The 18,551-nt window shown below is 41.5% G+C and overlaps 1 protein-coding gene across 1 annotated transcript in view; it reads left to right on the top strand.

Moving 5' to 3' along the window:
- Positions 1-18,551, top strand: part of LOC112068588 (glutamate receptor ionotropic, NMDA 3B-like) — a 119,993-nt gene that overhangs the window by 70,278 nt on the left and 31,164 nt on the right. Inside the window, exon 2 of the mRNA XM_070438215.1 lies at positions 15,771-16,411. Coding sequence (XP_070294316.1) covers positions 15,771-16,411 — 641 coding nt within the window. The remainder of the gene's footprint in view (positions 1-15,770; positions 16,412-18,551) is intronic.

Here is an 18,551-nt window from a genome sequence, read left to right on the forward strand (position 1 = left end):
GATTATCTACCACGGCCATGTTGGAATGTCTACCTTACAGGGGAGCATACCTCATGAACCCTATCACATCGATGGCATTTAAATGGATATAGAGCTCCATTTTGCACACTGTGTCTGTACATGCTTGATGGGAACTGCCAGGGCTGGTTTTGAGCTCCCAACTGTCGGTGTACTCTGCCGATCGGCCTGCCCTTTAAACTGGCAGTGACGGAGAGGAGGCGTCCCGGTGTCTCTGCTCCTTCCACTACATTAAATATGTACACAGACTAATGTCTATTATATCTGGCCTCGTCCACTCATCTGTCCTGTGTGATTACATTAAATGACAAAATGCGAGTAGATTATGGTTATAATGTATTTTAATTTCTAATGATCGATGCGGGTTATAAATGTAGCCTCATTACATGCATAGGGCCAGCAGGAAACTAGAAATCTAGATTGATCTCTTTGTCATTTTTAGAACGTTGCAAAGCAGGAGGTTGTTATTATTGCCTGGTGGAATGAAAGTTGGGCTACAATTACTAGGTTTCGAAAGGTTGTGAGCAAAACTAAGCTTGTTTCCAGTTGAAAACCAAGGTACTGTGTTTTATGGTGTGTAAGTCACATATTACACTTTCCGGAGTTGACGTTTTAGCCTCCCTACAGAGAGGAGCTGAACATCATAGACTCAAAGTGCCTGATGAAGAGCTCGTGGACTGACATTTCTTCCTCGGCTGTAGATTTATGCTCCCCCCCACTCAAGCGACTGCCTATCCAAAACTGACTCAACGTCCTATCATCTGAAGCTGTGGAAGCCAAGCGCCCAAGAATCTGCCAGATCCTTACATTTGTGTTTATGTTTGTTTTTTAAAGTAACTAAGAGATTCTATTTGCAAGGAAAGCGCTATATAAAATAAAATAATAATTTTTATTAAGTCGGATTTGTGCGGTGGTGCAAAGGTTTTTATATTGGGCTGATTCAATATTGAGTTGTTTAGAATGGAAATGTCACTTTAGCTATTACATGGATATACAGTACCTGATGAATGTAGGATTTTTTAAAGGCCCTCCCCCAATACTGTCCTAAAACCCCTAGAGAGAATAAAACACCCACCATTCACTACGATTCATGTATTACATGTTGTGGTGTGAGTACAATACAAAGAAAGCCATTTGTTCTCTGAGGCACTCAGATACGCAAACACCCGTTTACCATTTGTGTTTGTGTTGGTACCCGTTACATGCGGAAACTCACTGCTTGAAACACAGCAGATGTCATTTGTCACATTAAGTCCTCTTCTTGTCTGGCCTTTTTCCTCTTTCTGCCATGTTTCATAACAACCGGCTCTACCCGTCACCCATTCTAAAATTGCTTGAGTAGCGGTTGAAAAGAAAGCATCAACTCTCACTTTCACAGAAATTCAAGCATGGTTGAACAAAGAGAGAATATACAGACCCTGATCAATATTTCATTCCGTGTGTCCTGAACAAGAGCAGAATTCCTTCATTCTTGGAGTTTGTGACCTCAGGAGGACACAGGCAGGGCTGAGTTATCAGAGTGATTGAATCAGAGCCTATGGCTAGAAGGACTATAGCAGTCCCCCTTGGTCTGCGGGGCAATCAGCCTCAGACCACTCCTGGGAGAGGGTATCTCCCATCCCTGTCAGTCACCAACTATCACCCGTCCCTCCCCCTGTCTCGCTCCCCTACCTCTTTCTCTCCCATGGTGCTCCCCTACCTCTATGTTTGGGGTGGAAGATAACGTTACAGGTTTGAAACTTTAAACCAGAAGGCATGAACCTGAAATGGGTCAAACCTGCATTTTGAACAGAGAGAAGGAAGTAAGCATAGACAGTTGTGCCTCTATTGGTGGTGATGTATTGTATATTAGAAAGCCAGGACATTTGTTTAGCTTTGGGCTTCGATGCATGAGCTGTCTTAATGGTTACAAATGTCCCAGCGACAACTGCCGAATGGATTGATGGAATAGCCTGTTGTCCCCATTTTCAATGTTCCTATTTACGGAGGCACATGTCTGTTTGGCTGGGACAGAGGTCACCCCATGCCAAAAGCATTATATCTACGATCCTCCGTGGGCGGATTGGGCTTGTCTATGATTCAATACCTGAATTCATCTCCCTGTACAGGTGGGCTACTAGCCCTTATCACAGAGATGTGTGCCAAGTGACAAATAGTAATTTGGCATAAGTCGATCTTCCAGCTGCCAATGCAAAAAACAACACAAATCAGACAGCCAGAGGCCTTCACTGCAGACCTGATACCATGCAGACGCTATAGCAGCATTCTATTATGAATTCCATTCCATCACCAAATGGACAGAGACTAAGCCAAACACACAATGAATACCACAATTCAAAATATTAAATCACATTTTATTTGTCACATTCGCCGAATACAACAGGCTTAGACCATACCGTGAAATGCTTACTTAGAAGCACTCAATCAACAATGCAGGTCAAGAAATAGAGTTAAGAAAATATTTACTGAATAAACTAAAGTAAAAAATAAAATAAAAAGTAACACAATAYYYTWYSYYTWAMGKYMRKCWRWCTKACWCWSTASWGWGTMAGWYWGMYKRMCKTWARRSRWARRRTATTGTGTTACTTTTTATTTTATTTTTTACTTTAGTTTATTCAGTAAATATTTTCTTAACTCTATTTCTTGACCTGCATTGTTGATTGAGTGCTTCTAAGTAAGCATTTCACGGTATGGTCTAAGCCTGTTGTATTCGGCGAATGTGACAAATAAAATGTGATTTAATATTTTGAATTGTGGTATTCATTGTGTGTTTGGCTTAGTCTCTGTCCATTTGGTGATGACAGGCAGAAGTCACACACGCAAACATCAGGCCTTGAATGACATTCCAACTTAAGGATGATGTTCAGAATTTGACCTTAGAGGGGTAATCAGCAAGTTGCTACATCCATTTTTTGAAATGATACATTAATGATATGTACCCATTGATTGTTGAAGAATATAACTTCTAAATGCCTCTTGATTTTAGTTTAACTGTCACACTCCATCAGAATTGAAAATATTAACTTGTTTTACTCCAATGTTTGTAAACAAAGTAACTATAAACAAACACTGTACAGCCTAAAAACATGGTTAAAACGATTTAGTGTAGTTGTGTGGAATTTAAAAATAAAATAGTAACTAAACATATCCAATATCCCCACAGTTACTTAAGATGGTTAACTAGCTAGCTAAGGTTGTTTACAGTTTACAGGTTGTTTACTCTTCGACACACTTTGCTAGCAACCAAAGAGCTCTCCTGTCAAACACCAGTCTCCAAAAATGATGAGGTGTCTCCAGTTGTGTTTATAGCGATTGTGACGCACCTTCTATGCTTATTCACTTTCCATGCGTATTTTGTTCTGTGTCTTCATGTCAACATTCTGAATGGCTTTCCCCAATATTTATATTATCTACTATGAAAGGAGCCTTACCCCCATCCTATTCCAGCCGTACTCCCATGCTAGTACCTCATTTATTAGCAGCATTCTGGGGCCAAGTGAAAAGCGTGTTTGAATTAAGTGTTTGCCCAGACTGTGCTGATAGGTTTGCTTAGCCATTGTAATTGGACGAACGTTGTTGAGTATTGACTACCTCTCCCAGTATGACCTCAGCCCTGCTTAGCACAATGATATGGCCATGAGGTGTAAACATCAGGCTGATTGTGTTTGGGGTTTGGCCGTAAATAAGAAAGTGTTTACTGAAGACAGAAAAACCGTGCCAAGGATCCATTTTGGTGATCTTGTTTTACTCACAAGGGCCCATGGAGGAAAATATTGCAGAGTGCACCTTTAAGAATTTAAATTGACCAAACTATGTAAAGACTGCATGCATATTTTACTTTCTTTGCAAATGGTCAGTGCTTATGACGTCAGGTGTCCAGAGCTTCTTGTATTTTGCAGTGTAATTATTTTACGGATTCAAGCGTGACTGCTCTGCATGGGCTTCCAAGACCTTTGTAAAGTACCCCCATAACCTCAGGATTACCTGTTCATTACCTCATCTCTGAACAGAGCATCTCGCTTAATATGGAGGCTGGATGGACATCCCTCTCCTGTTAATGTCCCAGTCTCCACTAATCCCCTATGGCAACCCATTTAAAATACACTGCCTTGATATTGCCTATGACTGTCTGTACCGGACAGATAAACGCAGTCATTTACATGGACAACCATGGGCTCGCAGCTCCGTTCCATACCAGCTGCCAGACAGCTCTCTCAGAAAGCCTACAGTTCTCTGGAACTGCCAGATAATTGGACCTTATTTAATTTCGGAGGGGAAAATAAGTAATTTTTGAAGAGAAACGTGTGCATGTGGCCAAAGCAGCATGCATTGTGGGAGTTATTTTACTGTCATGTTTGGGTATAACGGCAGTACAAGAAAAACTGCTGAGTTTGTTTGGCTGTTCCTTGACTAATCAAATCAAATCAAATGTATTTGTAAAGCCCTTCTTACATCAGCTGATATCTCAAAGTGCTGTACAGAAACCCAGCCTAGAACCCAAAACAGCAAGCAATGCAGGTGTAGAAGCACAGTGGCTAGGAAAAATTCCCTAGAAAGGCCAGAACCTAGGAAGAAACCAAGAGAGGAACCAGGCTATGAGGGGTGGCCAGTCCTCTTCTGACTAGAAATTACTCCTTTACCATCTCATATCAGATTCAAAAGAAATACTGTAATGCTGATTATATTCCCGCTCAAATTTTCTCTCTCAGCATTAAGAAAATACAGTTGCCATGTCCCAGACTATGATTATTTTAGTATTTTGATTGGCTCAATTCCAAGCGAATTGGTACACTACATGACCAGAAGTATGTGGACACCTTCTCGTTGATCATCTCATTCCAAAATCATGGGCATTAATGTGGAGTTGGTCAGACCTTTGCTGCTATAACAGCCTCCACTCTTCTGGGAAGGCTTTCCACCAGATGTTGGAACATTACTGCGGGGACTTGTTTCCATTCAGCCACAAGAGCATTAGTGAAGTCGGGTACAGATGTTTGGCGATTAGGCTGGCTCGCAGCCGGCTTTCCAATTCATCCTAAAGGTGTTCGATGAGTTTGAGGTCAGGGCTCTGTGCAGGCAAGTCAAGTTCTTCCACACCAATCTCGACCAACCATTTCTGTATGGACCTCGCTTTGTGCAAGGGGGCATTGTCATGCTGAAAAAGGAAATGGCGTTCCCCAAATTGTTGCCACGAAGTTGGAAGCACAGAATCGTCTAGAATGTCATTGTATGCTGTAGCATTAAGATTTCCCTTCACTGGAGCTAAAGGGCCTAGCCCGAACCATGAAAAACAGCCCCAGACCATTATTCCTCCTCCACCAAACTTTACAGTTGGCACTCTTCAGGTGTTCACACAGCTCAAGACACCAGCCATTGGAGCTTAGTGCTTTACTGCTACATTAACACAAAAGCAGGTAGTGTTTTCCTGGCATCCGCCAAACCCAGATTTGTTCGTCGGACTGCCAGATGGTGAAGCATGATTCATCACTCCAGAGAACACATTCCCATTGCTCCAGAGTCCAATGGTGGCGAGCTTTACACCACTCCAGCCGACGGTTGGCATTGCACATGGTGATCTTACGCTTGTGTGATGCTGCTCGGCCATGGAAACCCATTCCATGAAGCTCCCGACGAACAGTTATTGTGCTGACGTTGCTTCCTGAGGCAGTTTGGAACTCGGTAGTGAGTGTTGCAACCGAGGACAGACGATTTTTACACAAGATGCGCTTCAGCACTCCACGGTCCCGTTCTGTAAGCTTGTGTGGCCTACCACTTCGCGGCTGATCTGTTGTTGCTCCTAGACATTGTCACTTCATAATAAATGCACTTACAGGAGCAGCTTTAGCAGGGCAAAAATGTTACGAACTGACTTGTTAGAAAGGTGGCATCCTATGACGCTGCCATGCTGAAAGTCTGAGCTCCTCAGTAAGGCCATTCTACTACCAATGTTTGTCAATAGAGATTGCATGGTTGTGTGCTCAGTTTTATATACCTGTCAGCAACGGGTGTGCTGAAATAGCCAAATCCACTAATTTCAAGGGTTGTCCACATACTTTTGTATATATAGTGTATGTATTTGTTAAGATTTGGCTGCACATCATGCATGTTTGGAAATGAGTTGCATAAGCAAAGACAAAGTTTAAAAAAGTTTGGAAAGACATTTCTCTCATATTGCATTTCTAATATTTAATATTGTACGTGTATTTCTAGTCACGCTATGGCCAGAAGGCTGAGCCAATGCAAGTTTCTGAGTCTGGCTCGAAAGGCTAGTGCATTCTGTGGACTTCCAATACTGAGTAGGCTTGTTCCAATTATTTTTGTCAATATATGAATCCAGTTCTCTGTCTGCTGTAAAAGGCTTACTGCAATTTTCTTCCACTGTTCCACACAAGGTTTTCTTCTCTTATCATTATTGTCAATTTTTGTTTCCTGTCAGAGACATCAAAGTCCATCAGTTCTGCCTGTATCCTCGTTTGCCTACTCTCCAGTCAAGGTTGAACCTTCCCACTGTCTCTCTGCTCTTTCTCATTCACAGAAGACTACTGTACTGTTGCATGTAATAGCAGTGATCTTTGAGAAGGTTACCTTTGCTTTTTCTCACCACCTGTTGTTCATAAGGTTTGTCCTTAAAGTCACAGTACTCAGTCTAGCTCCACCCACATTGAGCCAATAACACTTTGTAAACAGAGGGGTGTGTCTTGGTGAATGTAACTGACACTGTTTGTTGAATTCTGTGGTAACCAATTGATTGATTGATTTGTTTATTCATTAATGGGTAACTGCCACCTCATCTGGGGGTGTGGCTTCAACAAGGTTTTACACAGATTTGCTAATCTTTTCAAAATAAGAATCTGGTTAAGCTCAGTAGTATTTCCGGTAAAGGTGATTTGTAGATCAATAGTTTCTATGCAGCACCTGTATCAGGCCAACCCTTATGAACAACCAGCACCTTCTACAGTTCTACAATTATTAGCTATAGACTTGTTTAAGAAATGCTAATCAATCTGCTAGTCTGTATGCCCGGGAGCAGTGGTATAAAGTACTTAAGTAAAAATACTTGAAAGTACAACTTAAGTAGTTTTTGGAGTATCTGTACTTTACTTTACTATTTATATGTTTGACAACTTTTACTTTTACTTCACTACATTCCTAAAGAAAATGATGTACTTTTTACTCCACACATTTTCCCTGACACCCAAAAGTACTTGTTACATTTTGAATGCTTAGCAAGACAGGACAATTGTCAAACTCACACACTTATCAAGAGAACATCCCTGGTCATCCCTACTGCCTCTGATCTGGCGGACTCACTAAACACATGCTTCATTTGTAAATGATGTCTGAGCGTTGGAGCGTACCCCTGGCTATCCGTAAATTWAAAAAAAACAGAAAATGGTGCCGTCTGGTTTGCTTAATATAAAGAATTTGAAATGATTTACACTTTTACTTTTGATACTTAGGGATATTTTAACAATTACATTTACTTTTGATACTTAAGTATATTTAAAACCAAATACTTTTAGACTTTTACTCAAGTAGGATTTTACTGGGTGACTTTCACTTTTACTTGAGTCCTTTTCTATGAAGGTATCTTTACTTTCACTGAAGTATGACAATTGGGTCCTTTTCCCACCCCTGTCCGGGAGTCTAGCCTAGTCTGCACAATGCATTTCATACCAGAGAGATTACTTAAGAGTTTTCTCCACATTACACATGACTGGTTTTAAATCCCTGTTATGGATTTCTCCATTGATCAGATAATCATCAGATCAAGCTCTCTGGAATATCATTTTGACTGTGTCATTATCGTGTTATTACTACTCTAACACGATGAAACGCTGCATTTCTGATGATAAGCAATCTCTTTAGAAATAGCTTTTATAGTAACGATGACTTGATTGGCTGTAGTTTCAGGAAATGATTGTATGGAGTGGATTGATATTCTTATGCTATGGTAGCTGGCTAGATACCACACAAATGTGAAATGATAGGCCCAGGCAGGCACATTCCAACGGAGACATGACTCCAGTCTGAAAAAGGTTTTCCAGTGAACATTCACAAAGAAACCAATGAATAAAGCCTAAACTGAGATGAGAACCAAAGAAATGAATAGATTCTCTCACATTATGTCTCATCTCTACTGTTGCAAACTCCCTGTTTTTCATATTCAGGTCATGCTCACTTGGGTTTGAGTGATCTGTGGAGTACTGAGAAAGTTCTTAGCTAGCTATGGGCCTTAACTTCACAATGCACTTGACTATTGTAAGGCAGATAAACACTGTCACTTGAAATGTAGAATAAATTAAGATTTGTGCCGAGTAGAAGAGTCTGCATTAGACACAAAGCCTGCTGTCTATCAGAGCCTCTGTATGGGAGAAGATAAACCTAACAATTCAGAGATCAAACCGCCAGAGGAAGAATACGCAGCAGTCCCATTTTTTTTTGTTTACGTATGAATTCAAGTGCATAGGCAATGTTGATGTATAAATCTGTCACTTAGAGTTTAAGGTTTAGCACACGCCACTGTTTTGTTGCGTCTCAGTGGGTTTTTCAATCCCCAATTGTTTCTACCCCTGCAGAGCTTCAGCGTGCAAACCTTTCTGCTGCGCCGCGCCACAGCTAACTACAGTCTACAGAGTCGTGTCTCTTGAGTTTTAGAAGTCAAACGTACTTGAAGGCAAACTCTAAACCATGGTCAGAGTTCCTGAATGGGTCATTTGCTGCTTGCTCATTGGCTACATAATGTAGGCCTATGTCTTGCGTGTGAGTGCAGAGCGATCGGCATGAGGGATATGACATTGGTCGGATAGGCTCCAGGCAGAAAAACATACTGTAACACACAACTTGTCCTCTTGTGTAACAGGGCTGTGGGATCACCACAGAGCCGGGTGCAGGCAAACAGTCACGACTCCTTGCTCTGACAGCCAGCCTCTTGTAGCTAGCTCTTCCATTCAGTCTGTAATTGATAAGATCCTTGTCTTGCTCAGGAGGGACCTACTGTGGTCCTTCTGACATGGCGTTTTGCTTTCTTCCTCAACTCTCAACGAACTCCGCTTGTAACATTCCATCAAACATGAATAAATGAAAAATAAAAAAGGGATGGTATAAAAAAGGAAAGGGAGAGAGAATAAATAGGAAACCTTGGGTGTTCCACCTCACTCACCTCTATTCCATATCTGTCTGAACTCTGTCCTTCCCCTGGGGCTGGATTTACTCACTCTACACCAGTCCACAGTTACTGCCTACTAGAATCCTAGTCTACAGTTGCTGCCTGCTAGATTCCTAGTCCACAGTTACTGCCTACTAGATTCCTAGTCCACAGTTGCTGCCTGCTAGATTCCTAGTTCACAGTTGCTTCCTGCTAGATTCCTAGTCCACAGTTGCTGCCGCTACGATTTCTAGTCCACAGTGGCGACCTGCTAGATTCCTAGTCCACAGTTGCTGCCTGCTAGATTCCTAGTCCACAGTTGCTGCCTGCTAGATTGCTAGTCCACAGTAGCTGCCTGCTAGATTCCTCGTCCACAGTTGCTGTCTGCTAGATTCTATTCCAAAGGCTATAAAACATAAATTTGAACCAAAGGTAAAATTAGGATTGGGAGACAGATAAGATCTGAATGTAAAGTGTGAACAAAGGCAGGTTCATGGTTCTGTGTATATGTGGAGGGTATAAAACAGAAGTGTTTCAACCAAAGGTATAACAAGGATTTTGGGAGAGGGATAAGATCTGAGGGGAAAGGGTAAATAAAGACAGTTTCATGGTTTTATCTTTTCCTTTTATTCCCGTCTGAAAAGAAGGGGAGCAAACTTTACATATGTGCAACGCTCACCAGTGTCCCCTAGTCCACCTCCCATTCCCCAGATTCTCCCTCTGTCATCATCAGTATTATAATGAATTACACACAGAGTCATGGGGGGTGCTTTAGAAATAGAATGTGTAACTCTTATGGGGGTGCACACCTTTATATGCTTAAACTGACTGCCCGCTGTCTGTAAGTAAAGTGTTGGGGAAATCATTTTGGCTGCTGCTGTGTGGTAAAGGATTTGGGACAGAGACTTACATTTTCATTCCCTCAATTTTCCTTTTCTATTTATTTCTATTTCCAGGAGTAAAAAAGATTGGATTCTAAATGGAGCTGTCATTCTGTGGTTGCCCGCTATATCCCTCTTCTCTTTTCTTCTCTCTCTTTTGTTCCAGGTTCCAATCAAACAGACTATCAGATAATGTCCTTGTCCCTTTGTCCTCCCTCAGGTTACTGGAGTCATTAGCTACAGTGCCTATAGAAAGTTTACACCCCCTTGAAATGTTTTCACATTGTTGCGTTACAAAGTGGGATTGAAATAGATGTAATTGTAATTGTTTGCCATTGATCTACACAAAATAGTGCATAATGTCAAAGTCAAAAGGAAATTCTACACATTTTTACAAATTAATACAAATTAAATAACGAAAATATAGTAGTTGCATAAGTATTCACCCCTTTGTTTAAGCAAGCCTAAATTAGTTCAGATGTAAAATGTGGCTTAATACATCACATAATAAGTTATATGGACTCACTCTGTGGGAAATAATAGTGCTTGACATGATTTTTGAATGACTAATCCTTCCTCAGTCCCCCATACATAAAACATCTGTAAGGTCCTTCAGTCAAGTATTACATTTCAAGCACAGATTCAACTACAAAGACCAGAGAGCTTTTCGAAAGCTTCATATAGTAGGGCAGTGATTGGTAGATGAGTAACTATAACTAATCAGACATTGAATATTTTTTTATCCTTAAGAGTCTATTGATGCACCCGTGCGTCAATCTATTGAACATAATGAATCCCCATCAAAATGTGTCAGTTTAAGCTTGAGATATCTTTTTTTGCATGGGCTGCGTCTCAATCCACCACATCCACCCATGTCACCCTTACACATCTGCCATGGAAAGTGACAGAGCTACAGCACTGTTTGTCAGAGCACAAGAAATCCTGAAAATCGGTATTCTCACAAAAACGTCTGTAGCGTTCGAACGGTTTGGCCTTCTAACTAATATGACCACTCTATGGAAAGACGAGACTCACGAACACAATGGTGTTCTCTGTTCCGCACAAGCCCCACGGAACTCATCTGAAGGTAACCCACACAAATTAATAGAAGTATGGAGGTAGTTTTGTGCCAACAAAAAATATGGGGTTAAATATATGTCCAAAAAGAAAATAATCCTGAGCTTTCTTATATCTCCTAGACACTTCAAAACCTTATTCCTGATGATACATAATTTTATAACCTACATCACAAAGCCAAATCTACCCAGGAGTTGCTTACCACAGTGAATGTTCCTCAGTGGCCAAGATACAGTTTTGACATGAATCTGTTCAAAAATCTATAGCAAGACTAGAAAATTGCTGTGTAGCCATGATCCCCAACACCTTGACAGAGCTTGACTAATTTTGAAAAGAATATTGGGCAAATATTGCACAATACAGGTGTGCAAAGCACTGAGACTTACCCAAGAAGACACAACTGTAATAGCTGCCAAAGGTGTTTCTAACATGCATTGACTCAGGGGGGTGAATACTTATGTAATCAAGGTATATTTTCTATTAAAAAAAATATTTTTAAATGTTACAAATTTTCGTCCACTTTGACATTACATAGTATTTTTGTGTAAAAAAAAAAAAAAAAAAAATTAATCCCATTTTGTAACAGAACAAAATGTGGGGTGTAGACCTTCTATGGGCACTTATTGACCTCTAAGAATACGTAGGATCTTAATTTGAGCCAGTTTTCTTATAGCAGGAAAATCATCTTGCAGCAATAGGAAATGTGAATTATTATGTGGATTGTAATGAATGGATTTTTATGTAGGGGTTGATTGATTTTTTGTAAGAAAAAAATGAAGTCTGAAAATTCAAAGTGGAAATTAAACAATTTGAGAAGCCTTTTTAAACATCAAATAGACTAAAAATACACTACACGTTTTACATTTCCTGCATTGCATGAAAGTTCTCCTGCAACAAGGTGATCAAATTAAGATCCTACATACAGTTGAACTCAGAAGTTTACATACACCTTAGCCAAATACATTTAAACTCAGTTTTTCACAATTCCTGACATTTAATCCTAGTAAAACTTCCCTGTTATAGGTCAGTTAGGATCACCACTTTATTTTAAGAATGTGAAATGTCAGAATAATAGTAGAGAGAATTATTTATTTCAGCTTTTCTTTCTTTCATCACATTCCCAGTGGGGTCAGAAGTTTACATACATTCAATTAGTATTTGGTAGCATTGCCTTTAAATTGTTTTACTTTGGTCAAAACGTTTCGGGTAGCCTTCCACAAGCTTCCCACAATAAGGCGGTGAATTTTGGCCCATTCCTCCTGACAGAGCTGGTGTAACTGAGTCAGGTTTGTAGGCCTCTTGCTCGAACACACCTTTTCAGTTCTGCCAACAAATGTTCTATAGGATTGAGGTCAGGGCTTTGTGATGGCCACTCCAATACCTTGACTTGTTGTCCTTAAGCCATTTTTCCACAACTTTGGAGATATGCTGGGGGTCATTGCCCATTTGGAAGACCCATTTGCGACCAAGCTTTAACTTCCTGACTGATGTCTTGAGATGTTGCTTCAATATATCCACATAATTTTCCATCCTCATGATGCCATCTATTTTGTGAAGTGCACCAGTCCCTTCTGCAGCAAAGCACCTCCACGACATGATGCTGCCACCCCCGTGCTTCACGGTTGGGATGGTGATCTTCAGCTAGCAAGCCTCCCCTTTTTCCTCCAAACATAACGATGGTCATTATGGCCAAACAGTTCTAGTTTTGTTTCATCAGACCAGAGAACATTTCTCCAAAAAGTACAATCTTTGTCCCCATGTACAGTTGCAAACCATAGTCTGGCTTTTTTATGGCGGTTTTGGAGCAGTGGCTTCTTCCTTGCTGAGCGGCCTTTCAGGTTATGTCGATATAGGACTTGTTTTACTGTGATTAGATACTTTTGTACCTGTTTCCTCAGCATCCTTCACAAGGTCCTTTGCTGTTGTTCTGGGATTGATTTGCACTTTTCGCATCAAAGTATGTTCATCTCTAGGAGACATAACGTGTCTCCTTCCTGAGTGGTATGATGGCTACGTGGTCCCATGGTATTTATACTTGCGTACTATTGTTTGTACAGATGAACGTGATTCCTTCAGGCATTTGGAAATTGCTCCCAAGGATGAACCAGACTTGTGGAGGTCTTGTTTGATTTCTTTTGATTTTCCAATGATGTCAAGAAAAGAGGCACTGAGTTTGAAGGTAGGCCTTGAAATACATCCACAGGTACACCTCCAATTGACTCAAATTATGTCAATCAGCCTATCAGAAGCTTCTAAAGCCATGAATTTTCCAAGCTGTTTAAAGGCACTGTCAATTTAGTGTATGTAAACTTCTGACCCACTGGAATTGTGATACAGTGAATTATAAGTGAAATAATCTGTAAACAATTGTTGGAAAAATGTATTGTGTCATGCACAAAGTAGATGTCCTAACTGTCTTGCCAAAACTATAGTTTGTTAACAAGAAATTTGTGGAGTGGTTGAAAAATGAGTTTAAATGACTCCAACCTAAGTGTATGGTAACTTCTGACTTCGAATGTATGTTCCTCTATGATGTGAACTGTTGAATTCTATTTTGATACTGCATTGCGAGACAGGAATAACTCACACACAATATACTCCTGTGGTCTCAGTGAGATGTTATTGAAGCTTTTCTTTGAACTGGTGATGGACTTGATGTATGAGGGGTAAAATAAAATTGTATTTGTCACATGTGCTTAATACAACTGGTGTAGACTTTACCATGAAATGCTTGCTTACAAGCCCTTTCCAACGATGCAGAGTTAAACAATTATTATTTAAAAAAAAATAGTAACACAAGAGGAATAGAATACACAAGAATGGAGCTATATACAGGGAGTACCAGATCAATGTGCAGGGGCACAATGTATTTGAAGTAGATACTGTATGTACACATCGATTGGAGTCAAAATCTGACTTTACCGAAAACTGGCACAAAAGCTACTTACAGTATGAATATTCATACGAAGTAAGATACTTTGATGACAGGACTTTTGCTTATGTGCCATGTGTAAGTCATTGTCAAGCCCGACTCACTGACACCATGCCATCTGTTTATAGTAAGCAGTTATTGTGAGCTTCAGCATATTACAAAAGGGTCACAGTACACTTTGAAGTGAACTATAAATGCATTATGCCTTTTTGTTCATTCTGGTCAGTCTAGGGGGTTTCCAACCTCTGGTCTAGGCGGCAGCATCAGTCTATTCCTCCTCTATGCCCAGGGAGGAGTTGACTCACTGGGTGCCACACTACAAAGCTCATTCTTCCTCAGTCCCAGGAGAAACCAAGCTTTGATCTCTTTATCTGGAGCAGAAGAATACTGCAACTTTTGATGAGCGTCATTGAAATGGTTAATGGCTGCTGCCTGCAAACACACATGTATCAAACATTCACCTTTCAACTTATCCTCTGATGCACCTGTCCCAGCAGCTGTTTGAGGTTGCAGGAGTCAGAGAGAGGCAAACACTAACACACATAGAGACACACACAAGGGGGAACCCGACATAGAGCATGAATTGCAATTTGTGCTTCCATCTCTCCTGTCTGTTTTCTGCAGCAAAGCGAATTAGCAACGTGTCAGGGAGGGTTACGGAAACGGGCACCCCAATTTTGAATGGGTATGTAGTGGTAATCAAACCAAGGCCTTTGAAACAGGCGGTTTGAAATCGTCCCTCTTATCCGGTGATATTGCTTTTTGAGTCAAAGAGTGGCTAGGGAGAGCATAAGCTTGAAGCTCACCACAGTTTTTGTTTCATGAAAAAAAAAGGGATTTAAAAGATAACCAGTTGAAAAGATAACCACTTTTCTCCATCCTTTAACATACAGAGGGTGTTTGAATTTCAATCAGTGAGTAGAGTTGCATTCTCCAGTGTTTCAAAAAGAAAAGCCTTTAGGGTGTTCATATGTCACTCAGTCATTTGTTTTGGTTCTGACTTTTTCTTTGTATTTTTTTTGGAAATGAATGATTCATATAAGCCCTACATGCTTCACAACTTAATAACCACATTTCATACCGTTCTAATTCTCAGAGTAAGAACTCAACGGACATTATGAAAGCTTAAACAAGTTTATTCTACCCAAAGGGTCAATAAAGCTGCATTCAGACAAAACATGTTTCCACCACCACAAGTTCAGTATATATACTCCAATTTAGGCCCTCCTCCTCCTCTCCAATCCTTACATCTATTATGGTTCGACAGGAAGAGGATAATAGGGTAATAAACCATAATTTCTCCCTTAAGAGGATCTGACCTGACCTCAACCCCTCATTTGCCTAACCCACAGATGTCCATCCATATTCCCTATAGCAATCCTGTGACTTCCTCCCGTCCACCAAACACATTCCAAAGCCATCTGGCTCCTACAGATAACCATTAACTTCTGATGTAAAAACTAGTCTCTTTCACTCCTTAGATACTATACTTCTGAGTATAACAATGTTCCATATTTAACCCAGAATCTAACAATACTGAAGAGATTGTGAAGGCCATATGTAGATTGCTGTGCCAAATGTAACCACTATGTCATATTCCAACAAAGTTGTGCTTTACAAAGGGTGAGCAATGCTATGTTTGATTATAGCAATTGTGAGACTCATGCTCAGGATCTGACACGGGTTCTGATTCTTTCTCTCTCTCTCCTCCCAGAACCGCTTCCACCTACAGATGGCTACTCGGATCCCCCCGTCGGGCCTGTCGGAGCTGCTGCTGGCCGTCCTCCAGCGGAGCGGCTGGCAGGAGGGCATGGCCGTGCTGTGCCAGGGTTGGGAGGAGGATGGCCTGCTGGAACTACTGGACCTCCAGAGCCACCTGGGCTGTGGCGCCACCCGTTGGCAACTCCGCGCCCTCCTCAACCTCACCCGTGCTGGCCCAGCAGAATCCCAAATCCAGGACTTCCTTTCAGAACACTTCCGGGGGCAGGGCCCAAGTCAGATCCCACCGCCGGCCGCGGTGCTGCTGTTTGGGGGCGACCCAGAGTGTGCGGCGGCGGTGCTGCGGAGCGCCCAGGACTTGGGGTTGACGCTGCCCACGGTGCACTGGGTGCTGGGCTACCCACTGAGCCCCGATGCCCTGCACTCCATCGGCCTGCCCCTGGGTCTGCTGGCCTACGGTGAAGTGGAGCGCAAGCCGCTGGACTTCTACATCCGCGACGCACTCCAGCTGGTAGGCCGGGCAGTGTCGGCTGCCACAGTGGTGCGCCCAGACCTGGCGCTCATCCAGAACATGGTCAACTGCTACGACAAACCCAACAAGCACGAGGTGCCCTCCTCCGGACAGTACCTTGCCAGGTAAGGCTGGTTTACTTTGACCCTTTAACTCACAAAGTCTCTGGAGGTTTAAAAGAATAGCTTACACACGTACACACAGTCAGGTACAACATTATTGGCACCTTTGATAAAGATGAGCAAAAATCTTTACACCCCTTCACCTTTTCCATATTTTGGTGTGTTACATCCTGAATTTAAATGGACAAAATTTTGAGTTTGTGTTACTGGCCTACACACCCCATAATGTCAAAGTGGAATTATGTTTTTAGAATGTTTTACAAATCAATTACAAATGAAAAGCTGAAATGTCTTGAGTCAATAAGTATTCAACCCCTTTGTTATGGCAAGCCTAAATAAGTTCAGGATTCATATTTTGCTTAACAAGTCACATACAAAAGTTGCATGGACTCTGTGCAATAATAGTGTTTAACATTATTTTGGAATGACTTCCTCATCTCTGTACCCCACACATACAATTATCTGTAAGGTCCCTCAGTAGAGCAGTGAATTTCAAACACAGATTTAACCACAAACACCAGGGAGGTTTTTCAATGTCTCGCAAAGAAGAACACCTCTTGGTAGACGGGTAAAAAAAAAACACCCAAAGATACAGACGTCCTTCCTAACTGAAATTCACCTTTCAGCATAACAATAACCTAACACAAGGCCAAATATACATTGGAGTTGCTAACCAAGACAACAGGGAAGGTTGCCGAATTACAGTGTTGAATGAAATCTGCTTGAAAATCTATGGCAAGACCTGAAAATGGCTGTCTAGCAATGATCAACAACCAACTTGACAGAGCTTGAAGAATTTGGAAAATAATAATGTGCAAATTTAGCTTAATCCAGGTGTGTAAAGCTCTTCAAGACTTACCCAGAAAGACTCACAGCTGTAATCGCTGCCAAAGATGATTCTAACATGTATTGACTCAGGGGGTTGAATACTTAACTAATCAAGATATATTAGTGTTTTATTTTTCATGAATGTTTTACAAATGTTAGCATTTTGTGTAGATCGTTGACAAAGAAATGACAATTAAATCAATTTGAATCCAATTTTGTAACACAACATAATGTGGAAAAAGTCAAAGGGTGTGAATATTTTCTGAAGGCATACATACATACAAAAGTTTGTGGAAATTCTTTCAAATTAGTGGATTCGGCTATTTTAGCAACACCCGTTGCTGACAGGTGTATAAAATCGAGTCCACAGCCATGCAATCTCTATAGACAAACATTGTCAGCAGAATGGCCCGTACTGAAGAGCTCAGTGACTTTCAACGTGGCACCGTCATAGGATGGCACCGTCCAACAAGTCATTTCGTCACATTTCTGCCCTGCTAGTGCTGCCCCGGTCAACTGTAAGTGCTGTTACATTAGGAATACCTTCAGAATATTGAGTTCACTCCAACACTTCCTACAGTTGTGTCAAGTTGGTTGGATGTCCTTTGTGTGGTGGACCATTCTTGTTACACACAGGAAACTGTTGAGCTTGAAAAACCCAGCAGCGTTGCAGTTCTTGACACAACCCGGTGCGCCTGGCACCTACTACCATACCCCCTTCAAAGACACTTAAATATTTTGTCTTTCCTATTTACCCTCTGAATGGAACACACACAATCCATGTCTTAATTATGTTTAGGCTTAAAAATCCCCTTAATTTACACTGATTGAAGTGGATTTTTAACAAGTAACATCAATAAGGGATCATAGCTTTCAACTGGATTCATCTGGTCATGGAAAGAGCAAATGTTCTCAATGTTTTGTATACTCAGTGTACATACATGCATACATACACACGCACGCACGCACGCACGCACGCACGCACGCACGCACGCACACACGCACGCACGCACGCACGCACGCACGCACGCACGCACACACACACACACACACACACACACACACACACACATACACACACACGCACACACACACACACACACACACACGCACACGCACACCCACTCGCACACGCCCACGCCCACCCACACACACACACACACACACACACACACACATACATACACGCACACACACACACACACATACATACACACGCACGCACGCACGCACACACCCACACCCACACCCACACACACACACACACACACACACACACACACACACACACACACAATACTTTCTCTCACACACA

The sequence above is a fragment of the Salvelinus sp. IW2-2015 genome, unplaced genomic scaffold (assembly GCF_002910315.2).
Source record: "Salvelinus sp. IW2-2015 unplaced genomic scaffold, ASM291031v2 Un_scaffold588, whole genome shotgun sequence".
Taxonomy (NCBI): domain Eukaryota; kingdom Metazoa; phylum Chordata; class Actinopteri; order Salmoniformes; family Salmonidae; genus Salvelinus; species Salvelinus sp. IW2-2015.